Raw genomic sequence first — 23,988 nt, forward strand, 5'->3', positions numbered from 1 at the left:
ATCGATTTCCGGAATATGTTTTTGAAACAGTGTTCCATTCCGGATAAAAAGTACCAGTTATCCTTCCCTATCTTTAACATATTTAATTTAAAAAGAACAATTGACGACTAATCTTTCAACTAACGAGTAATTTAATTCTTATTTACCGCTATCGGATTTGTCTTCGGACGTTCCGTTTGTCAATTCAGGCTCTTTCTTCTTCTCGCCTTCCTCCGACTCTACGCTCGACGCTTTCTTCTCCTCTTGGCTGGCCGCCTTCTTGTCCTTCGTTTTTCCCTTTGCGGGCGTCGCCGGTTTCGGCTTGGGCTCCAGACTCGGATCCAGAACGATCTTGCCGATGTTCTTGCGATCGTGCATCTTCTGCATGGCTTCCGGCACGTCCTCCAATGCCCACGTCGAGTCCACCATCGGCTTTATCTTACCCTCGTTCCACATAGTGAACACTCGATCCACTGCTCGTCGTACGAACGCGTGGCTGCCGTGCTGATACATCAAGTGACGAAGATTCAATCCGGAGAGTGTTTTGTTCTCGTCGAAGAGTTTTATGGGCGATACTTTGTCGACTTGCCACCACTGGAAAATGATTAAATTGTTAATACAATCGTACTCGGTATTTTACGGGTATTTCAATTATAAAAGCATTCGATGCTGCCTGTCTCTAGAACACAGCCTGGCTCCCCAGGGAGAGCTGGTAATATTGTGAGGAGCGATGCACATCTATCTCTGCGAAAGGTAACAGAATAATCGAGTAGTATACATCACGTACTGATCGTGCCGCCGAGAAGAAGCTCTTCGTTTCGCCAGTGACCACATTACTAGACCCGTAAAGGATGTATTTCCCCATAGGTTTCAGCAACGCGTATCCCTTGTTGCATTCCTCGCCGCACAGGCAATCGAGAACTATATCCACGCCCTCGGGGGATATCCTGCGATAAAATCGAGACAAGTGAATAAGGTAGTTTAAAAACACCGGTCGACGAGGTGACGAGACGGGGTACGGACCGACTCCATGGCATTACCACACTTACTTTCTGACTTCGTTGCAGTAATCTGTGCCCCGTTCCAATAGATGGTCAATAGTGCCAGCGGCTTTCAGAGCCTCGTGTTTTGATTTACTGCACACACCGAAGATGGTCACATCCTTGACAGTTTTTGCAAGCTGAACCACTGCCTGACCCTAAAACAGAAAGAAACGATTAAAATGAATTTTAATAGGGCAGACACGTAACGACGGTACTTGGATCCTAATCTATAAGATTCTATAGCGTTGTCTTAAAACTCGTAATCCCATTAATTCCTCAAGTGTTTCCTCGAGTCTCGTGCGGTAAAGAGCATGATCGTGTTGTGCATCGAGAGGGGTAAAAATTGAGCACGAAGCGGCCGGAGAGACTTTTCAACAGAAGCAGCATTCATTATTTCCGAGAATCGAGCTGACCGCTCTTCTGTCTGCCTGCCTGCCTGCGTCCGTTCTCGAGAGAATTCGATACCCAATAACACGGCCAATCCTGTGGGCCCTGGTGAACCAAAGAGGACCCAGGAAAGAGGCATAAGAATTTAAGGGAGAAAAAAGGCAAAAGGTAGCAAAAAGGGAAAGGGAACGGAGGACGGGCCAGAATGTTAAGAAGCCGCTCCAAATTGTACGTCATAAAAGGGGCATCTCAACTAGCCAGGGAAATATACATTCTTCCATATTTATTCGTCTCTTGGATCAACAATAATGACTGCACCAGAACCCGTCGATTATCCGGACAATTTGGCGGACGACATAATTAGTCAAACTGGCAATTAATATAATGTTAGTAATTTCATTTAAAAACGATACAATGTACAACACTTGTTACTTCTATTAAATAGGATATCTGCCTGTTCTCGTTATTTCCAGTTTTTTCTTGCCATTCTGGTAATTCGTCGACATTATTCTCATAAAACGAACATTCTTTTAACGATAAATACTTTCGATGAAGCGTTGGGCAACGTGTAATCAAATAACGATTTACGATTATGATTACCGTGTAATTACTATGTAATTACTGTGTAATCATAATCATAAATTATGATTAAACCGTGTAATTACATTGTAAACATAATCGTAAATTGTTAACCGTATTATATGTTGTCCAAAACTGTCTCGAAGTATATTTTTCACCCGTAACAACGTCGTGACATCAGTCTGCAATCTTTGAAATTCTACTTTTCTCGCGCCAGAAGATATAAAAATACGACGTTCGTATTGTTGGATGGTCAGAAAACTTAGAGTGGAAGAAATTTGAAAACAAGGACGTGCTCCCAGAAGACCTTTGGGCTCCCCAGTTAGATAAGCGTTTTTTATGCGATGGCGTCGCGTGCTGCATGGAAAAAAAAACTATTTAGGCTGTACGAACATTGGAAAACACAGAGCACCGTATAAAAAACGCTCGTATAACTCAGACCTCGTTCGTGCAAACTGTGCGTATCAGTTTATCGGTCTGTTACTGAATATATAACAGAGGATAAATATTGCTATCGATTAAAATTTAATCTCTAACAATTCTGTGTGTCTGTGCGCGTACATAGAAACTAGATAGCTATATACGTAGAAAGAAAGGGTAAAATATGAGTTTGCGAGTGGTCGTGGGTCAGAGGGATCGAAGAAAATGGGAAAATTCGACGTGATCAAGAAATGTAATTTTTCGAGTCAAGTGCTTTTTCCAGCTTTTCCCATGGACGTGACTTGCTTGCCCAACGGGGAAGCTCGTCCTTCCCGGATGATATATACTGTGACAGGGAAGAAAAGTGCGGTTTTCGTGCCCCCGACCGCAGGGTTTTACCAGGACAACGGCGTCGCGACGCCCGACAATGTACGCTGGGAATGGATCTGTGTCTTCTCCATATTCTCCATTCCGCGAAGCAACCAACCGTGTTTCTCAACGCAAGAAATAGAACTTGCTTCGTTGCTAACGCTTTGAAAGCTGTTGTCACATGTACGTGACTTTACTAGCCAGAGTTTCGTTGTTTCAGTCACCATATTAGTTCGGTATCTTTATATTTACAATTCCTAATTTCCAGAAGCTGTTAATAGCACCTTAATCATTATACTATTTAATTAAGAAATAAGAAAAAAGCTTCCATCACCCCTGGTTAACAAAAGCGATGCGGTCGGAACGAAGGGGTTAATAACTCATTTAATAAAATTTCTTCGATACACGCGTGTCACAAGTTCGAGAAACTCGAATACAATGGAATCCGCGCGAGTATACATTTAATTACTCGCTAACCAGCTTCCTGAATAACAATACTTGAACTCAGATCCCAGAAACGCGAAATGGAAGATTTTCTCGTTAACGCGTCTACCAAGTTTTACAACTGTACCCGCGCATACTTCGTAACAAGTTTAAGCAATGAAAGACAATGGCATTCGCGCGACTGCATATTTAATTATTTAACGAACAACGCCTTGAATAACAATAGCGCTGTAATTAAGTCTGATACCTGAAACGGAAGATTTTCTCGACAATGCGTCTACTCGAATTTATAACGCACGACTGGCGGTTTCCAAACATTTTTTAAGCTCCAGTATTAATAAAATAACAACAGTTTCTTTATTAAATCAGTGACGCGAAATGTAAGATTTTCTCGTTAACGCGTCAACCCAAATTTAACCGCCTCTCTGCCGTACACACACTGCGTAACAAGTTTAAGCAATCCGCAGACAATGGGTATCCACGTGAGAGTGTATTTAATTAGTTTAGGGGTTGCATATATTTCAGCGGTCGTAGAAACGGGTCAACTTTGCAATTTTCTTTATACCGAACTAATTGCATCACGCTGCTGCCGGTTCAACGAAACTCTGACGCTAGAATAAAATAAAATCTGCCGCTTCTTTTAAACTTTTTCGCGTTTAATTCAAATAATTAAAAATGGCTCGAGATTTTGAAATTTTTGAAAAAGCGACCTTGAAATAAAAGTTTTGCCGGTCGTAATACTTTCTCCTTCGAACCAAAAAATGTTCTCCCTCAATGTTTCTCCGTGTCCTCGAAAGCAACCGGAAATATTTAAGGTGCTCGAGTTAAGTAGGACATCCTGTGCAACGCTATTCATATTTAAATGCTATGCCTTAAAAAATGTGTAACCAAAACATCGGTCAGACATAGGAGTAAAAGTTAAGAAACAAATTCTACGGATGCGTATTCACAGCATCAACGCAACGCTTATAAGGGAACGATCTAGCGTAAAATAAAACGTTATGTTTCTAAAATAAAATTCATAGAATCGAGCGATACAGGTATTACGCACGTTTGGTATACAAGTTAAAACGATCGGCAGACAATACACGAGTATATTGAGCGAATGTACACTTGGTTGCTCGGTAAACAACACCCTTGAATAGCAATAGTCTCCAGTCCGGAAGCCGGAGACGCGAAATCGAATTAAACCGGTCGTGTGAACGGAGCTTAAGGGCAGAGTGGATAGCACGTGTTGGTGGTGGTGTGGTCTCAGACGGGCGCGGCCCGTGACGGTGGTCGATGAGAGAACGAAGGGTTGCCAGGCAACCCTCACACCCCCGGCGTGTCCTCTACTCTTTCTCTCTCTCTCTCTTCTATACCACAGCAGCATCCCCCGCAGATTTCGTCGTCTCAACTTCCCAACGAACGGTACAGGGCTGCGCGGGAGCGATGTAGTTAGCTTCGAGTCTAACCTGTTGAGCCGTATTGATCCCGACGTTCCCCGCCTCCAGCCATTGCCTTCTCCTTCGGCGACATTGAAAGAGAAAGAGTCCCGCTTTTACGGATGACTCGGTGGCGATTTTTCTCGCGGGCCAACAAACTCGAATCCGGCCCAGCGCGGCCTGCATCTCGTTATGTTTCCAATTGCCGATTCCCTCTTCAATTTATCTCTTTTCCGAATTATATTATTCCGCCCCCCCCCTCCTTTTTCTTTAACCCTTAATGCTCGATAGCATCGAGTAACCAGCGAATCGGTATTGATTAAAGCAATACAGATGCGGGCAGACGGAAATAGAATAATTAGAGGAAGCGCACACAGCGCATTTCGAATACCAAATATATTTAAATTTATTAAATCGTTTCTACGATAATAATAACCCCAGTAGTGCGATTTAAAAGCAAAAGTGTAACACTCCGCGCTGCCGTTAGACCCAACTTACTATGAGATTAAGTTTTATAGCGGCACTTTAGCTGTGCCTCGCCTTTAACGCGCTTCTTATTTTGCTTTTTTTTTCGTGCTACTCCATATACACATATGTATATATTTTGCTTCCTCCGTATCTTTATCTCCTCTGTACAGTATTATCATAATTCTGTCCAAGATATAAAAAAGAACAAACACCGAGACTAGAGATATCATTGTGTTTGTAATGGAAAACTATACCCGTTCGCGTTTTATTTTACCTTCCATTAAACGAACGAGCAAGAGAGACGCTCTGTATTATTCTCGGGAGGAATCCGATGAGAGTAGTCCTGTAATCCGGTGCAAGTATTGTTTCGAAATCTGGTAAACCCGTTGGCAGACTAACGCGTTAGATCCATAGGTGGTAAATAAAGGGCGAATCCTATCCACGAAACAGGACTTGGCGCATGAGTGCGTTTAACGTTCGGATACATTGAGTCTCCATCGTCAGAGGATCAAGATACTATCGAGGCCCATCAGCTAATCGATCCATTTTTGAGATATCGGCCATTCAAAAGAATCTAGACTCCAGGAAACGTGCAACAACTTGAGTAATAGTATAAAGATTGCGAACTAAAAATGTTTAAATAAATAATTCGGAACTTACCACGCCGCCGCCGGCGCTGTGAAGCAGGAGACTTTTTCCAGGCGCCAGGTTGGCCAACTCGAAGAGCAGAATATATGCAACAGTGTAGTTCATCGTGATCGCTGCAGCGTCGAGGTAACTCATTCCTGGCGGCAACGCGAAAACAGACGTCGCCGGTACTGAAACGAGCTCTGCCCACGCTTTGTGATCAGGAAGCGCGACTACTCGATCGCCCACCTGAAAATAAGTAGCCAAATGTTTCTTGTGCGATAAAAACCGTTACGGCATTCCTCGATAAGTTCACGATTTATCGTACTAAGCCTTACAGCCTCCATACTTCCAGCGAAACAGGATCGTCGCGTATCTCGTTAAAACTTCTATTCTCCGATCTATTTTTATTTCGAGGAGGTAAGGGTTGCATCTCTGGGGGAGTTGAGCGACAAACTATAAGAAAAACCCCAAGGAAAACAACATCCTTACAAACACTGCACGCTTCGATCAAGCAACTCTTCTCGGGACTCGTTCCTCTTATCACTCGGAGAACGAAGAGAAGTCTAGTTATTTTTCGAATCCAATTACCCCTAGGTAATACTAGAGCCAAGGATAAAACAACAATGTTCATGATCTGCGGATCACGAAGTTATAGGTATATACTGTATCCCTTTGAACCATGCAACTTTTATATACAAAAGTTTTCTCTGTAACCCATATTTTGAAAGTTATAAAAGTGCGCGAGATACGCGTCCGGAGTTTAACATAATAGATATATTTTTTGATAATAGTAAAAATTAATAAGAAAAAAAACAATATACGGTAGTGTAAAAACGTCCGGAAGACCCCAGCAGGGTTAACAATCGATGACCCGAAGGTCCTGTGTTTTCCTTGTAAGTTTCTGGGTGTGCCACTGCTGCGAGAGAGAGAGAGAGAGAGAGAGAGAGAGGTTGAAACGCTTGAGAGCTTTACTACGTAGATTTCCCTCTCCCGCAGCAGGTCGTTTACACGTGCTGCTCGGATATCTGACCCTAAGCCTTAAACTTGGCCTCTCCCTCGCCCCTCCGTATGACCTCGAGGAGTTTCGCGAGTCGCGAAAATAGACCACCCCGAGCGAACGCCCGAGGAGAGGAACCGTTTTTTCCGACCGGAATCTTCGAGTCATGGACTCGGAAAAGTACCGTGGGGCTCCACCCTCGTGGAAAGATTACTGGGTGAAAAATTCAAGGCCGGGGGTAAACATCATGACTGCTCGAACGCCGTAAAATTCGTTACGGGGATAACTACCACCCCCGTTAGTCTAGAATTGCTGACAACATCCGTCCGGTGGTAGAGCACCTGCCATCGATTATCCATAAGTTATCGATATACCAATGACGTTTAACGATATATCGTTAATACCGAATTATCTGAAACGTTTCGATATCATCGATAACAGCGCATCTAGGCAGCAGTGGCACAGCGTTAATGATTACAAAATGGATATTTCAAGTTGCTCCGATGCATACTCTCCCTCGAGAACCGCCACTGTGAAGATGGAATATTCGAGTTTCCTTTTACGTAGTGGACGCGCCCTGCCTCGACACCCCCATTCCCCCAATCCCGGAAACTTCCACGAATTCTCAGCATTGTCGCGTTTCTATGTAGAAGACGGTCGGTTCGATTCTCTCCGTTGCGTACCGTTTATTCCTCCCTTTACGGGATAATCTCCCCTACAAGAGTGATTCGTGGAACTAGAACGGGCTCTTCTTTCCAGCGAAGAAAGGAAAAATTCGTAGGTGAAAAATGTTGAACTGTGCACGAGGATCTGTCTTTTACCGGCCGTGTTTCCTTTTCATAGTTACTGTGGACAATTGCAAGGAAAAGTATGGATGAAAATTAAACAGTCGCAGCTAAGAACATGATTCGACATTCTGTTTCGAGTGGTGTATACACCAACAATTCTATAAAACATGCATCAGTAAATAATGGAAAGACGAGACGCAAAGAACAACCGTTTGACATGATAATTAAATACAAATTGTTGTCAAGAGAGAGGGTGGAGAAGTACTCTTATCTCGTTGAAGGTAGTATCTTCCTCGACCAATCTATCGATTTTTCCGCGGTCACCTTCGCGTAAGATGTCTACGCAACTCTAAACTAAACGTACCAGCTTACGAAATTAAGCCAGTGTATTTAAAAAACCATTCTAAATAATTCTTCGAGAGAATTGAATTATAAATAAAAAAAAAAAATTAAATGAATTGAATAGGCTGTTTCATTAAATGTCCCATCCTCCCGTATGCTTGGCGCAAAGGCATCTCTCAACTATTCTAACGAAGCTGAAATAATTCAAAGTAAATTCCTTCGTTTTCCGTCTTCCAACCCAGTTGGTATTTTAATTAAAAATATGCTCGAGGGTTACGTCCATCTTCTAAGATCCCTCGCTGACGTCAAGTCTAAAAATTCTGACGCCACTCTACATTCGATACTTAACAGAATCCGCTTAATGGACCAACGAGTTATGTTTTTTACATAAAGATACGACTCTCTTGACTAGCTGATAAAGAATTCATAGACGCTACTCTAGGAGAGGCTCGACAGCCAGAAAGGAATTATTAACGACAAAGTAAGTGGCTCTCGTTATCGAGCAGCCTTTGAAGATTCGAAACCGCGAATCTTTAATATATAAAAGTTGCAATATTTTTCTAAATTGGTATAAACTTCTTCCGCACAACCATTTAATTGAAATAAATGGTGTTTGATACTTTTTCCAATTTTTTTCTCGAAAATGGTTAGGATTTCGAGGATATGTCTATTGACCAAAAATGATTGTAATTGATCCCTGCAACTAAAAATATTTTTTTTAGAACGGTTTGAAATTTTGGGAATTTCCTCACTTTACTTTTACATTAAAATTAATAATGAATTTAAAATTGTATTATCATAGTAGGCAAATATGTACAGTTTAGTGTATTCGAACACTATAATAACGATTAACTATAAATGTAAAAAACCTTGTTGGTTACGAATTGATTATGGATAAATTAAAAAAAAAACTTTGTTAAAGGTTGTTGCACCTTGGAGTACACCTGTCTTCGCGAGGTCATCGAAGTTATGCTACAGTGGCCGTGCCCAGTACGGGATGGGTGACCGCTTTTTTCAAATAAAAAAAAGCATATAAAATAAAATAAATAAGCTTCTCTACTTCCAGACTAAATTTCAACGAAATCCATTGACTATTGTAGGAGTTATGGCCGTTTAAAAATTGGAATTTCTACATACATGTGTCGTGTTTGTCACAATTAGATATTTACCAACGATATGAGTTTTAAACACCTTCGAACACCTGTTGGCGGGAAGGAAAATAAATATTTGTACCAGTCAATAAAGTAAATATCTGGTTTGCGATTAAAATACGATGGGTATCGCTTTTCCAGTTTGCCTGTGTGGGATCCATAAAAAAATCTGGTTTGGGCAGTTGGAAAATATTTCTCAAAATTTGCAAGCAACAGTATTAATAAAAAAAATGTTTGAAGCCAAGGAATGTAACTGGTGAAATTTTGTTAGCCGATGCAACGTGCTCGTTTACTTACTTTAAAGTTCTCCACGCCCTCGCCAACCTGCTCGATGTCACCTGCGCACTCGGATCCCATAATAAAAGGAGTTTTCGGCGGGGAATCGATAGCGCCCTGTCTGGCCATCAGATCTTGGAAGTTCAATCCACTGGAAACAGACAAGCACGTTTGCGTTTAGCGGCGATGTAATCGCTAACCAGTACTACAGATTTTTACTTAAATATCTTACGGATACATGTGTTCCGGTTAAATATTTGTATGCGTACAAAGGGCGAGGCACTTAATCCGGGCCAACCGAATAACTTTACCACTTAATAACTTTTTACATTTTAGCGTTGGACGAAAATGCTTGAAAGAAATCCTGCTTGGTCGGTCATCCCTCTTTGGTACGCTAAAGCGAAGCGTGAAAGAGGACATTTAACGTCTTTGCGTGTTACGAAATGCCTGAATATGAAAGTTGGCGATATACTGTATGCGTGAATGCAACCACGATCGATAAACCGATATCCTCGTAAGGGGCTTATTATTTTTTAATGCTCCGCGACAAACGAGTAATTACGCACACGACAGTTCAAACTATCTTATGAATAAAAAACAACACTCTTGTTCAGCGGTTAGACATTACAGACGTATCTTTCTATTTCCGTTTGTTATTAACAGAGGGAGGATAAATCGAAATAAAAAGAATATTATTGTAAAAAAAAAAGAAAAAAAATGCACGATTAATTTGCGTGTTGTTATTGGGCCCGATGAGAAAATTCTATGCCATTTAGAAAATCCATAGCATGTAATTCTTGTTGAAAGATTATGCGATACAGATGGAATTTATGACGTGCTAAAATTCGTAAAACGCTCCCTACTGATTTCAGACTCGCGTTCAATCTGTCCCCAGCTAACTGTAGGGTTGTGAGTTACCATTACAAGTACACCGATTTGGTTGTCTTCACCAGTCACTTTCTTTCAACGTTCTTCGTATTTTCGTACAGCCGCAAGCAAACTTCCGGTTGTCCTTAATTTCTGGTCGCAACCTTTAAAACATCCGGTACGCGAAGGGTGGATACGGTCTGGATACCGTTTAGTATACAAGGTCCTTGCCCAGTCGTCGTGGTATCTTCTTATTCGACTAAAAGTGATATAACAACTTGGATTCAAGAAACTGACAATTTGTTATTTTTATCATTTGTCTGGTTGGTTGCGTGCCACAAGCTATAGTCTACGATACGAGAAAACACGAGACGATATCGTATCAATGTTAGTCGCATCGGTACCAACCATCTACTACTGTGACCTCTGCCCTGACCTTGACTGACCTTCATAATACCACAATGTCGTTGAAATCGAAGGGGTTGTCGACACTATACGATACAAACAATCTTAATTGTTTATATAGTAATATGCATTTACTCGGAGGGAGGTGGGGGGATAAAAATAGGCATCAACTATCGAGCGTAATAGGTTGTTTTATAACGATACGAAAATACGCGTTTCTCCCCTTGTCTCTCAACGTCGTTCTACTACTCCTCGGGACTAATAGTTCGGAAAAAGAAACAGTCGATAAAGATAAAATATTCGTGAGCAATGGCGGGCTCTCATTGGCTTTTTTCCAGGAAAAAGTACAAACAGCGGCGTCGAAGCAAGGAATCTTTTGATAAAACGTTCGACGGTCGAGCGTTGCGTGCGACGCCAGGCATCGGTCTAGGCGTCGTGGCGCCTCGACGTACCCTTCCCGTCTGTCAGTTCGCGCCGCGTAGGGTAGAAACCTCCAAGGTAACCGCACACGTGTATTTATACGAGAGGCGAAACGCAGGCGTCGCGTGGACTGCTTGGAGCCTGAAACGTTCTATTTCAGCCCCCTTCTGAAATCTATATGCACACACGCATCTCTCCTCACGTGCGTGCATTGACGCGTGACTCTTGTGTGATGTCTCTCCTATCTCTATCTTTCTGTTTCGCTTTGCTCTCCCTCGGTCGGACGCGATCATTCGCCATACTTTCCGCCGCGAGACCGGAACCATGAAAATCTGTCCCCCCTCGGAGGGTCTATTTTTGTCTTTTACGATAAGCATTCGTAACACTTTTGCTGGAATTTCGGGCCTCGAAGCGGAGCTAAAACCGACAAGGGAACGGGTTTTTTGTACCCTAACTTCGTAAGAACGAAACTCCGGACAGGAAAGGGATCCATCCTCTGCGCCGAGATTCATTCTCCTATGGCTGACGACGACGACGATATTCCTCTCCACATTTTTTACTTTCCGATTCAGACGGAGGGCATGAAAAAACCTTTTAATTTCTTCTTTGGTTTAGGAACTGGAGCCGTGCGGCGGGAGCAGAGGTGCTGAAAAGTTTTAATCAAAATGCAGCCAATCAACTTCAACTATTCCAACTTTGCGAAAACAAAGATCCTTTTACATAAGGAATGGATGGACTAAAAGAACTTGGTTGCACTTGAAACAGTTTAGACAGTTAACTGGGTAGGTGATACTTGATTTTTTTCCTTCTACTTTCATGCCTTCGATTTTCCGCTTTCTGCGATACGATTATACCGTGAGCGTGCCATCGTCGCTGCTCGTAACGTAAACAGCCTTTAGGAAACGTTGCCTATCAATTCTCCGTTCTTTCAGCGTGTTTTCCCCCAGAGAGGCTTCGTGAAATTTTATCGATGCTTCGTGCCACGCGCGTAATTTCCTGCTGGTAACTAGTGAATCACAGCAAACTAAGAGAACAAGGTTAAATGGAGATTAGCAATTCGTCATTATTCCAACATCGAACACGCAACGATATTCTAATATGTAAAATTCAATTTGCACTCGTATGTTCTTTTATTTTAGTTTCTATTGCCGTAAATAAAATAAATCCTACCTTTTCCTCAAGCTACGCCTCAAGTTTTCCTTGCAATTTGTCGGACAATGAAAGGGGAACTTTTAACAGAAATCGATCGACGCGATTGGACTCGTTCTTCCTCGCCCGAGCACCGGGGGAAAAAAGTATCGTGTTCGATTAACGGACGTACAATTCTATCGAGTCTTGCCACCGTCTCGTCGCTGCAAGAAGTTTCTCCTGTTCGACAGAATCGACAGAAATGACGCACATTGTTTCGGCATCATTTACGATCAGCCTCGGCATAATAACGTTCGGCCAGAGGTTCGTCAATGAAACTGCTGGATCGAATGCAGAAAATCAACGATGAAACGTAATAATTTCACGCTGTAGGTGGATGGATTTATCGGCAGGTGGCGAGGAAATGGCACCGATTGGGCGCTGATTTAATGGAATTCGCGGAAACGCCGGAACGACAGAGTCTGGAGCTAGTCGTTCCTTCTGAATTTTTGATACTTCTCGATATTTAATAATATCCGGGCCCCAAAGTTTTCGCTTCGCGGTCGAGGAATCGACAGGAATCGTTCGCGATGACTTTCGCGATGACTACGCAACTGGTTTTTTGGAAATAAATTGCCACCTAACCCAGGCAACTTTCAACTACACCGTTTCGCCATATTCGGCAAGTGAAATTGAATTTACGAAACGGCGAAAAATTGCTAATAAAACAAGTGCTAATTTTTTGGGAGAAAGCGCGAATTTCGACCACGGACGCGCATCACTGCATCCACAAGTTGGAAATATGAATTTCGCGGAGAACGGCAGGCATCGGGAAAGAGTAGCGAAAGACCGTTTCCTGGAAACAAAACGATGAACTTTGTTAGTTTTATTTAACGAGCTTTACTATAGAATTCTAATTTTAATTCGAGCAGTAACGTGATTCGGTCCTTTATTGGTTGTTCGAAGAGTCGTATCCGGATAAGAATTTTGCCCATCCTGCTGGAGGGGGGGGGGGGGCAACAGGTTGAGAACCGGACGGAAAACGTTAAACAACTTGGCTGCGGTATGTTTGATTCAGCGTAATGAAATTCAGCTCGACGCCTCGACCCATTTGCCGCTATCGCCGGCAACCGGATAACTTGTACGTGATCTAACGCCGATCGCGTGACACGAAACATTTTCATTCACGGGAAGATATTTAATCGACCATTACATTCGGCATGATTTATCGTACGTTGCTTCGAATTATCGATGATGTATCCAACGAACTCCGTGTTTCTCCAGAATTTAATTTTCTTTCGTTCTATTCGATACACGAGACGTAAATAAACAGGACAATTACAGTCTGTCGAAGATCGATTGCTGTGTAACATTGATTCTACGAAGACAAGCAAAAAATAATTAGTATTTTACATTTTTACCTATTATACTCGAACGTCAAATAAAATATTGCGTACGTTAAAATTCCATGTGTTCGGTTTTGCTCGTTACCGCGTAACGTAAACTTCTAACTGGCTGTCCCGTGCGCGCTGTACGTTTTTACGTTTTCGCCGTCAGAAATAAACACAGCGGTACAATGTCGCTCGAGAACGGCGAGTAGCACTCTGCAAATATTTGAGAAACCAGGCTGCAAAGGACAGAACACCGTCCTCCTCGTACCAGAGGAGGATCGTGAACAGCGGCGGGACATTGCGATCGCACGAAAATAAAGTTTCCATTCGCGTTACCTAACGAGAATTGGTTAATTTCCTTCCTAGTGCATATACCGTGTACCCTTCGAAGCGTAACGCGAACACGACATACCACCAAACTGTTGGCCACATTTTTCACCAGACTACGCATCTCTGTTTTCATAATTCCAATAAAGTTTCGCGTAGATAAAAATTTATCTACCGGTACGAGAACATCCTAGATGACTGGAATGAGATGTTTCGAATAATATAACATAAATAATGCAACGCACTTTCAGCTTCTTTATGTAAACACCAAGTTAGACACCTACGTACTGTTTTACGCTTACTGAATTTACGCATATAAATTCACTCCTCTTGTTTTGCGGTTTATGTATATTATGCAGGATGTTTTCTTTATCGGGAGCATCTGTAACGGCTCTGTTTGCTTCCAAGGTACGAAGGAACGTTTAAGGAGAAGATTGTTCTGCAAATAATAATATAATGAGAAATTTTTGCCATTATAATATTAGTGTTATAGAAATTTCATCCAGTGTATTACGATTATTCGAAGGGAATAGAGTTGCAGGAGTTTACACCAACATTTCTTACTCCTGCGAAAGTAAATTTACAACCGCATGGAACCGGGTGTCTCTCCGTCCCTGTTTCTCTCTTTCTCTCTCTCTCTGTCGCTCGGTTGGGGAAATCGGCTCGTTTTCTCGAGAATATCGACGCAACCATCGGAAGCGATATCTCCTTTCAACGTTGAAGCAAGTCGAACGAATGCAACCCGGTTGTTGTTATTTGGGGGAGGGGGGCGAAGTTCGCTACGCGATCGCTTAATTCCTTTAAATTGCGTGGAATTGAGGGGAATAATTTTCTCCATTCTTGGCAGCGGCCAATTGTACGGGAGAAGGAACAACGCCATCGTGGACGGACGACACGCAACGACGCACCCCAGGGTCACGCACACACCATGTGCACGAATAAAAGGGGATAACCCGCCGAACGCGGAGAGACACTGGGACGAATGAGCAGAGAAAGCAGGGGGGTGGGGGGCACAAGGTGAAATAAAAAAAAGGGGAGCGAGGGAGACGTAAAAGGAAACAAAAGAACGAAACAAAGGTAGAAGAGAGAACACGAGCTTTCAGAAAATAAAAACAGAGAGAGAGAGAGAGTGTACTCTGAAAAACGAATCAAGAGCCAAGCTCGACTCGATTATTTCAACCTGAGGAATTATATGCTCGAATACTTTCGATAGTTTAAACATTTAGAAAGCAAGTAATAAATTAATCCGTTACTCTAGGTCAGTGTTTAACACTCTTGGCGGCCGCTGTCGCGCGTACGCGAGTCCATCTTTTCCCGTAAGTGAAAAGAGAGGTTAGATTGTCTCGGCGCGTTGAGAAACAATAGCGTCGTCGTCGTTCCAATTGGTATTACACGTTGTTACGTGATAAATGGCGTCTGGATAGGTGAACCTGCAGAACCTGCAGCGTGTCTCGTCGATCGATCGTCAGTGAAGACATCGAGGCGCCAGTGAAACTATAACCCGTACAACGAAATCACATGCAACGAATCTCGCGTGACTCGATACGTATCGAGGCGGGCCGCTGATTGAGCCCGAAGCGAAAGTGTATAGAGCCCGGTTGTCTGGCGACGCTCGTTGCGGTAATTCCTGCCTATCGGACGAGAAAAATGTGTGTATGTACCTCGATAGAAAGAGAGAGTGAGTCCATGTCCAAGGAAGCCCGCCGACACCCTGGCACCCGTGAATTAAAACCGTACTATAATCGATTCGACGTGCCCTTTCCGCTGGGGCTAATTTCTTTTCAGCCGTCATTTATCTTCTAACCGAAGAGACACGCTGATCTCGTCTTGCGTCTACATAGTCTATAAATAAATAGCTGCTCCTACGTGCTTCTGTACAGGTCGACATAATGAGACCTTGTGCTTCGATGGAGATGCTACTCTTGATTATAGGTTAAGTTTCCAACCGCCTTGTAACCTTCGTTAACGATACACTTATCGATCATCTACGTTATCGATAATCGAACACGAATAAAACATTAAAATAACTAATAAATCCAACCTACCACTATTTATTCCCCTCGTCTATTAATAATATTATAAATAATTCTTTGACCAACAACGAATTCAAAAACTTGTCGAGTAAAAACAATAAAAAGAAATATTTGTTTGTGTCTCATCCCCCAAGAATGCAGGATAATCCAATTTTACAGACTATCAAGAGTTTTTGTGTTCTTTCTAACACTCTTTATTAAATTAGGTACTCGACGTCATGATGTGTTTCCCTTTTCTTAAGTCATCGCTGTGAGACTCGCGCGTCCAGGACGACACGTTGTTAATTCGAGATAATTAATATGCTTCCGAGTAGATACGCATTACCCCCAATTATTTCGCGTAAGACTTTCGTAGAATTTTCTAAAGCAATCGCCAGAAAGTACTTTAAATAATAAGTTCTTTAGAGTAACATATGAGAATACCCTGCAAGACGATCTGTCGTCGTAACTGTTCCCTCGAGAAAGAGTGTACGAAAACACTCGTGTCAAATAAACGTGTTTCGTCTTCTCTACGTTCGACTAATTAACGCAGACAGTTTCAGCTTGGCAAATACCTGCTGACATGTTATTCGAACAGGCGTAAGATATTATTAGTCGCGTGCTGCGAACTAGACTTAATGGAGTTTGCACGACGTCGTGCGACTAGTACGATTATTAGTACAAAGGGTCGTATTTCATGAGCGAAACGCATACGCACGGGTTTACAGAACAACGAGCAAATCAAGACCAACTTCGGAGAACAGACAGACGCACGATGTGTGATCAACAATGGACAAAATTATCAAACTGAAATCCATATGTCTTAGCAAAGTTAAATAATAATCGGTCAACGATAAATTGTAATAATAATAATTAACAAATATTTCGTCTTTAAAACAATCGAAATCGATTGTACGCTTTAGAAAAGTATCAGGGGTCTGATGTCGAGAATCGAATACTTTGAGGTTATGTATGATTTCTATTCCGAATTCCCGTATACGCGACACGCGCTGTGAGGCGTCGTAATGGCCCCGAGGACGTCCGCGATTTGTTTACGAGTCGCTTTCCAATCGCGACTCTTTGTTTTTGCTCGGTGTCGAGCACAGATTGAGGCACTATTTTTAACGAATGTATCAATTGTTAAATTGCGGCGAAACGATCGCGAACTCTTAATCTTCTGACGCTTCGAGAACGCTGAGAATATGTAACGCGGATGGGTAACAAACAAGTTAAACGTATTTGATTTTGCGACTCGCAAAAAGCGAAATGCGTACACGACGAGATAGTAAAACACGATTACACGCTGTTCGATGTTATTCTGTTCGGAGAGACGTAACGAATGATCACCAAAACGTTGATGTTTATTCTTATTTACAAGCGATGCGACCTTAGTGCGGGTCCTATACAATTTGCGAGATATAAAGAGCAGTCTATTCGAAGGAAAGTAGATAATTTTTCAAGATCAGATAGGTTTACAGGATCGTATAACTTCACGAAGGTCAACATGGCGGGCGGAAGAAAGAATGGAAAAACACGAAGCCGGGAGACAGCGGAGAAAATATAGGAGGCGGCAGGCGGTAATTATTTTGCACGATAGATGACCCCGCCGTCACCGCGGTGTTATCAATTGTTTTCAAACGGGGCGAGAATACCGATATAGGAGCTCTTTGTTGCTTTTTATCGGCCTCGATGCGACCAGCCACACTTTTACGAGCTAAGCTAGGTGTGCGTGAGTCTCCAGCGAAACGGATTGCATTGTACGTATAGGGTGACCCGTTCCCAGTTTTCGTCACGTATCTCACGGTTAGTCCGACGTTTCTTTATTCAAACTACTTAAAAAATAATTTTTTTACGCGTATTTTAAGGTTTTTCAATGCCACTACCCCGGGGCCAGGAATCTATTATTGCGTCATAGACACGCTCATGTCGGGTTACGTGTATCCGAATACGTTTTCAAACACACAATGATACATGATATCTAGCGTGTTTCATCCGCGCGGCAACTAGAAGCTTGCTCAGATAGAGAAATAGGCGTGGTTTAGCGTGCTGCATTTCCCACAAATGGAAGAAATTAATGCTGTCCAGTGTACTCATTACCAGAAGACTTTCCATTAATTTTATTCAAACAAAGCCAATATCTTCGTTAGTTTCTAAGAAAACAGCTTCCACCAGTTTATACGTGGATGAGAATAATCGTTGGATAAATAAAGAAAAATTCCATTTGGAATTCTGATCCATTAAATCCGATCGGACGATTATTCTTTTATCCAGCGATGCTAACGACCGATTTTACCGACGAAGCGTCAACAATATAAGGCGCCAAACATTCTTTACTAATATAATTAAAAACAGATGTACATTATTCTAATTGTTTAACACGTAATAGAGCAGGCACCACGTTGACGACAGTCCATTCGATGAAAACGTACTCGTTTACGTGTAACGAAACAGTGTCGTATCGGGGAACAGTGTGGTAACTACCTTAAATCGTCAACGGAAGCATACGGGGTCCATCAACGACACAAGTGCACACAAAGGTGAAAGCGAGCACTATCGTGTGCAACCATATAAATCATGTATAAGCACGCTACGTTACGTCTAATTACATGGGACACTTACTCTTCTGTGATCGTAGATACGATAAAGTCAATACACGATAAGTGTCGAAAATTAACGAACCCATTAAGCATCACCTTCATTAAACGGCATTTGTCACAAAATCCATGTACTGCTTCTTTCAAAACACATTCTATCAATGAAATATACGTATTGCTATGTCACGTAAAAATTAATAGAACGTATACATATTGTATATGCATCAACGAAGTAATTAAGGCGTTGATTGCCATTGGTGGTTGCTCACTGGCATGGCAGTCAACGTGTTAAAGAGCAATAGTATCTGGCGTTTAATTGCGAATCAATCTGTATCGTGAGACAATTTTAAGTGAAAATACTGTAACCTCGCTGCTCGACACATTCTTTTGAAACTTTCTAACGAGTGATAACGTACGAGGTAACCCGGTATATGATCGACCAGATGTAGGCACGAAGAATTGAAACGGTAAGAACAGCTGCGGGTCCAAACGCGAGCTGTTATTGTTTTTGTGACTCACGAGTGTGGCAATAGCGGAATGTCAACAGAAGTGTCGCTTCTGTTCAACAGCAAGAAACATTTTACGTTGTACTTTCAAGCATTTCTACTTATTCGTTAGCCGTAATTATTCCACGTGTTACCGATTGGCTTTTACATACGGTACACTAATTATTCCGTGAAATAGAAACCCTATCCGGATGGTAAAATTATCGACCGAAAAGAAAATATTTAAAACGCGTTATCAACACGATCGTATTGATTCTACACGGTAATGCAGGACAGTTTCGTCTTACGGTTCATTCTATCTTTCGCTACATTTTATTCCCCTCTCTCCTAACCATGAGTTTTTTCATCGTTATGGATAATTTCCAACGGAAAGTATGACAAAATCTGATCCAAGTTCATTTCGATCCGAACCACCATTTTGTCATGTTATTTCGCAACAGAGAGAATTACAATTCAATATTGTACTTTCTTTTCGTTAGAAGTTTTATCATTAGGTTGACCGAGATCAAAGCTAACGATTTCACAGTTACAAGAAATAAAAATCTTTGAAATTTTGGTTAAAGTACGATCGAAAAATAATTGGGAAATATCCGACTAAACTATCAATCAATAAGAAAAAAGAAAAAGCACATATCTGGAAAGGAAATTTTTATATTAAAATTTTAAATCACTCAGGAAAAGAAAGTTTACGACATCGATATGCGTTGCACATTTAGAACCTACATTATGACTCTTTACGATATAAATAAAGTTTCGGAAGCTCGACAAGAAGCAAGAAAAGGTGCTCGAGGAGTTTAAAAGCATTTGAAGGGGAATTTGCTGAATTTCGAAATCCTGTCTAAAAGGCTGCGTTTGTCTCTACCATTGGGGGGGAAGTGTCTATGGTGTTCCATGAATTTCGTGCGCACGCACGCACGTACGCGCGCGTGTGTATGTGTATTCGCGTGCATGTGAAGAGAGGGGCGCAGAAAATACGGGTGTGGTTCAATCAATACGGACACATCCCATGGATCTATCGGTGCGTGCACACAGGTATACCTGTTCGAGGTGATTCACCTCAAATTGCGACTGTCCTGTTGTTATCGCGCCATTCCAATAAAAACCGGGGGATTAAGATTTTTTCAAGCTTAAAATTCCCAATGGACAAATATTTTCACTATTCCATCGTTCGTGCGACGTTTAAACTATTCGCAGACCTTTAATTGTTTCGAGACTGCAAGAAAACATCCAGTTCTTTCGAGTAATTTAACTAAATCTACGCATTGAACGTAAATTTATAAACGCTGCAGGTACGCAGAACGTTAAAAATACAGGACATTTGAAAGATCGATCGGAAACTAATTACTGCACGTAGCACAAGTTCGTGAGACTTGGCGCCTTTTCATTGTTCCGTAAACTTTAAATAATTGATTTCTAGCCGGGAAAGTATACGTTTTAATCTTCTTACCGTAATCCGGCCATGAAAGCAAGCAACTACACTAATAACTAAAACTGAGTTAGCAAACAGGATAGTTTCAAATTGATTTCCATTCCAATGATTGTGGCGGCTGATATTTCATATACGAACATTAATTAGATATCGAAAGCTATTAAGTTACTGTTACAGCGGCCGTTTACGATAAACAAACACGTATTTATCGCGAACGTTTAGTTAAATACGATAACACGGCGGATAAAGTTATTCTATCGAAGAGTAAAAGAAATAGTCCGATTATAAATTATAATGGCATTTATATATATCACCAAGTGTACAAGTTTCGCGCGTATAAACAGATGTGTGTATATCCAATATTTACCAATCTAATATTTGAATACGAGCCGAGCAAACACTATATCCCACGCCTTCCCAATTCCCATATCTACAGATGTACTTCCGCAATTTCTTCTAGCGCCAGCTTCGACTACGTGTGTCGTGACACAAGGAATATTTTTCGTTATGTTCACTGTCGTAACAACAAACTTGGAGATTACTTACTTCGAGTTATCTAAACATTCCATAGAAATGTAATTCGATTTTATGCTATACGTTAGATAGGAGACTAGCGCATCAGAATGCATTCTACATACGTGTAGGAAGCTCCGAGGGATATTCGGCATTAATGGCTCAAGTTTACCAGGCAACCTTTCAGCGTGCTTAATGAAAGGCAGCATTATAGTATATCTGACTGGACGGGTTTATCACGTTAACGAGGTCTTAATATCGTGGCTATGGGAAACTGAACGGATACCATTCAACAGTCGATATACCGTAATCTCATCTCAGCGCAAGCCCCATTTCAGACCGGGGATTTTACTACCAATTTTTCTGTACAAGACGCGCACAACACCGTCCTATAGGTATCAGTATAAAAATAACGCTTTCCCTGCCAGACATCTGCTAAGCTTTGCCCCTTTCGCTCTACAGGACTTAAAAATTGTTGATAATCTTGAAACGCAGTTCGACCGATCGATCCTACGTAATACAAACGTTTCAAATACCGAATAATTGAAACAAATAATTCAACCTCCGTACAACCCCATAAAAAACATAAAATCTCTACGTGTCGTCGGTCTCATAATTTTGTTAGCAACTCTTCAATTTATACAGTGAAATATATTTTACAAATAACTGGTAAAACGAGGTCAATTTCATGCCGATTATAAATGAAGTTGAACGTACTTTAATCTAATCGGACGTGTCACTGACTCACGTTAATTCTGCACAGGGATGACCAGAATGTACTTTTAAAAATATTCCAATGGAAAATACCTTAATAATTTTTATACTGGCCGTACTCGAACGTTTCGAACCAAGTATCGAATTTTATAAATAAAAGTTATTTAAAAAATTTTTCAATTATTTACTTCTTGTTCCAAGTTAAGTTTCTATATTGATACTTTAATTCTACTTTAAAAGCCTCATTTAGACGTATCGATCGATAAATAATTTTCAAACAAATAATATTGGTTCTAGAAAATTAAGAATGTAATTAAATAAGAATTTTGCCTATCTATGTTTCGAGGTGGGATATCAAGAATCAGTCTCGTTGCGTGAATCACACGCTTCACTTGTGACACACAATCTAGCTGGAACGAGCGCGAACCGTGTGGTCACCGTGTGGAAAATTGCATCTTAGAAAAGCACGCGGATGAATTATCGTGTTACATACTGATTCACGTGCAACGTTCTCCGTGAAAATCACGTAGATTTTCATCTTGCACACGAATCGACTACGATCTTAATGAAAAGCACGATCGCAGGCGAAAGCAAGTACTTTCACACGAAAATCGTACGTTCGTCCTTGTGAGATTATAGCAGGACTTGAAAACTGAAAATTTTTATTCTGAATAACATTTCAATAAAAAAAAAAGAATTGTTTTTCTCCTCAAACGGTAGTGTGATTACTAGTAATTCCCATCCATTGTTTGTCAATTACTTTTTTACTTTTATATTTTCGGTACTACAATATTCTATTCAGTCCCACTGAAGATAACTCAGCTTCACTGCTTGTTATCTTGCAGTGTAGACACTATTCACGATACTCTTGATCCTCCAATCATCGATTACTAGGAACCTTTACAATATCTCGGCAAACAAAAAAATTTATTGCCGATTAAACATAGACTCGACACTTGATTCGGTTTATTGTGTGGTCCGATAGAGTTTCTGGAACTTTCGCCGCGGTGAATAGGCTTTACACGACTGGCGGGTGATAAGTAAAATCTGTTTTTACTGCGAGATATCGCGATCTATAACGAAGGATCTTAAAAGTGTAATACGAGGAAAGTACGAAGAAGAAAAGAAAAAAGTACGAGGCGATAAACGATAAAAGTTCCTTCGCTGCATTATCGATTATTTGAAAACAAGAGACAGAGAAAGGATATTGCCTCTTCGCGTGTAACGAGCGTGTAATTAATTAAACTTTTGCGAAAAAGTACGCCGATCGAAACTCTGTTTACTTTTAATGCAGATTATCGTGGAAATGAATTTCACGAATCGAGTGAAATTCGAGAGAAACGTGGGAAATTATATCTGTTGCGTCGACCGATAAAATTATTCTATTTACCCAATCGATACGATATAGAAACAGTTTTTTATTTTAAATGGCTTTAATATTATTTATAAGTTCGTTTCTTATGAAATTTTTTCTCGTTCTCGTTTTTATTGCCCTGTGTATAAGTAAAGTAAAGGTTCATCCAAAAATAAATTCTTTAAAAGAATATTTTGTAGAAGAGATCTTTAAAAGAATTTATTTTTGCTCGAGAAGGGTACTCGGTCTTGTCTTTTACTCTTCCCGCAATTTCTCCTTTCCCACCTATAAAGGAGGAAAGTATTGTAATTAAAAAAGAAACACGTTTTCTGACAAGCTAGTTTACCAGTTAATTCAACGTACTCGTTCGTTGTTCAGGAATAAAATTTGGCCAACTTTGCTGATCGAGCTCCTATTCGTATTACAGAAATCAAAGTAACATTGCGAGTGCAAAAATAAAGAGAGAAAAAAAGAAAGTTGTTATTTCGTGTCGGCAAAAAATTTTCAAACGACAATTGAATCGGTCAAAGTACCGCTCGCTAATGTCCACGTCGAAACGGGGCACTTCTCTGGACGCGTCGTGTATAGAGCAGGGGTGCCAGCGTAACGAACGCCTCTGTAGTCGTGCAGACAAATTCATTCGAGCCAGCATTGGCAGCGTGATATCTTTCTATGGGGGCTATTTTCTCATCAATCCCAATCGCTTTTATGAAACGTGACTCACGCGTGAAAAGGTCCGCACGCCTTTGGCGAATTCGATGCTCCCCTGGCACACGCATTTTCTCTCTTTCCCTCGCTCGTAGCCCAATCTCTTCGACAAGAGAAAAGAAAAAATCTCTCTTCGAATAGACACTAGAGACCTCTACAAAAGAATTTCTATACCTGGTAAAAGTGTGCATTTTCTTTTTTTATTGGAATTTATTTTATTCTAGTAAGTTCTGTTCGGTACGACGACAATGTCGAAATTGAAACGTAGATGGCGCTACGAGGTTCGTTCGTTTCGCGACATAAAATAATTATTTTATTCGAAC

The 23,988-nt window shown here is 41.2% G+C and overlaps 1 protein-coding gene across 3 annotated transcripts in view; it reads right to left on the reverse strand.

The window, feature by feature from the left end:
- The window catches only part of LOC143340633 (synaptic vesicle membrane protein VAT-1 homolog-like), a 31,142-nt gene that overhangs the window by 4,131 nt on the left and 3,023 nt on the right, over positions 1–23,988 (reverse strand). For 2 of the 3 annotated variants that reach the window (XR_013079469.1, XM_076762812.1), the window contains exons 2-6: positions 9,319–9,448; positions 5,774–5,989; positions 1,029–1,177; positions 767–926; positions 147–573 (exon numbers count right to left, since the gene is read on the reverse strand). Coding sequence is in view for 2 of the 3 variants with exons in the window: in XM_076762812.1 (XP_076618927.1) it covers positions 147–573; positions 767–926; positions 1,029–1,177; positions 5,774–5,989; positions 9,319–9,448 (1,082 nt within the window). In the remaining variant the exon portion in view is untranslated. Of the gene's footprint in view, positions 1–146; positions 574–766; positions 927–1,028; positions 1,178–5,773; positions 5,990–9,318; positions 9,449–9,529; positions 9,553–23,988 lie in introns of those variants that run through there. The other variant, XM_076762813.1, reaches the window with a different exon arrangement.

This window comes from Colletes latitarsis, chromosome 3 (genome assembly GCF_051014445.1).
Source record: "Colletes latitarsis isolate SP2378_abdomen chromosome 3, iyColLati1, whole genome shotgun sequence".
NCBI lineage: Eukaryota > Metazoa > Arthropoda > Insecta > Hymenoptera > Colletidae > Colletes > Colletes latitarsis.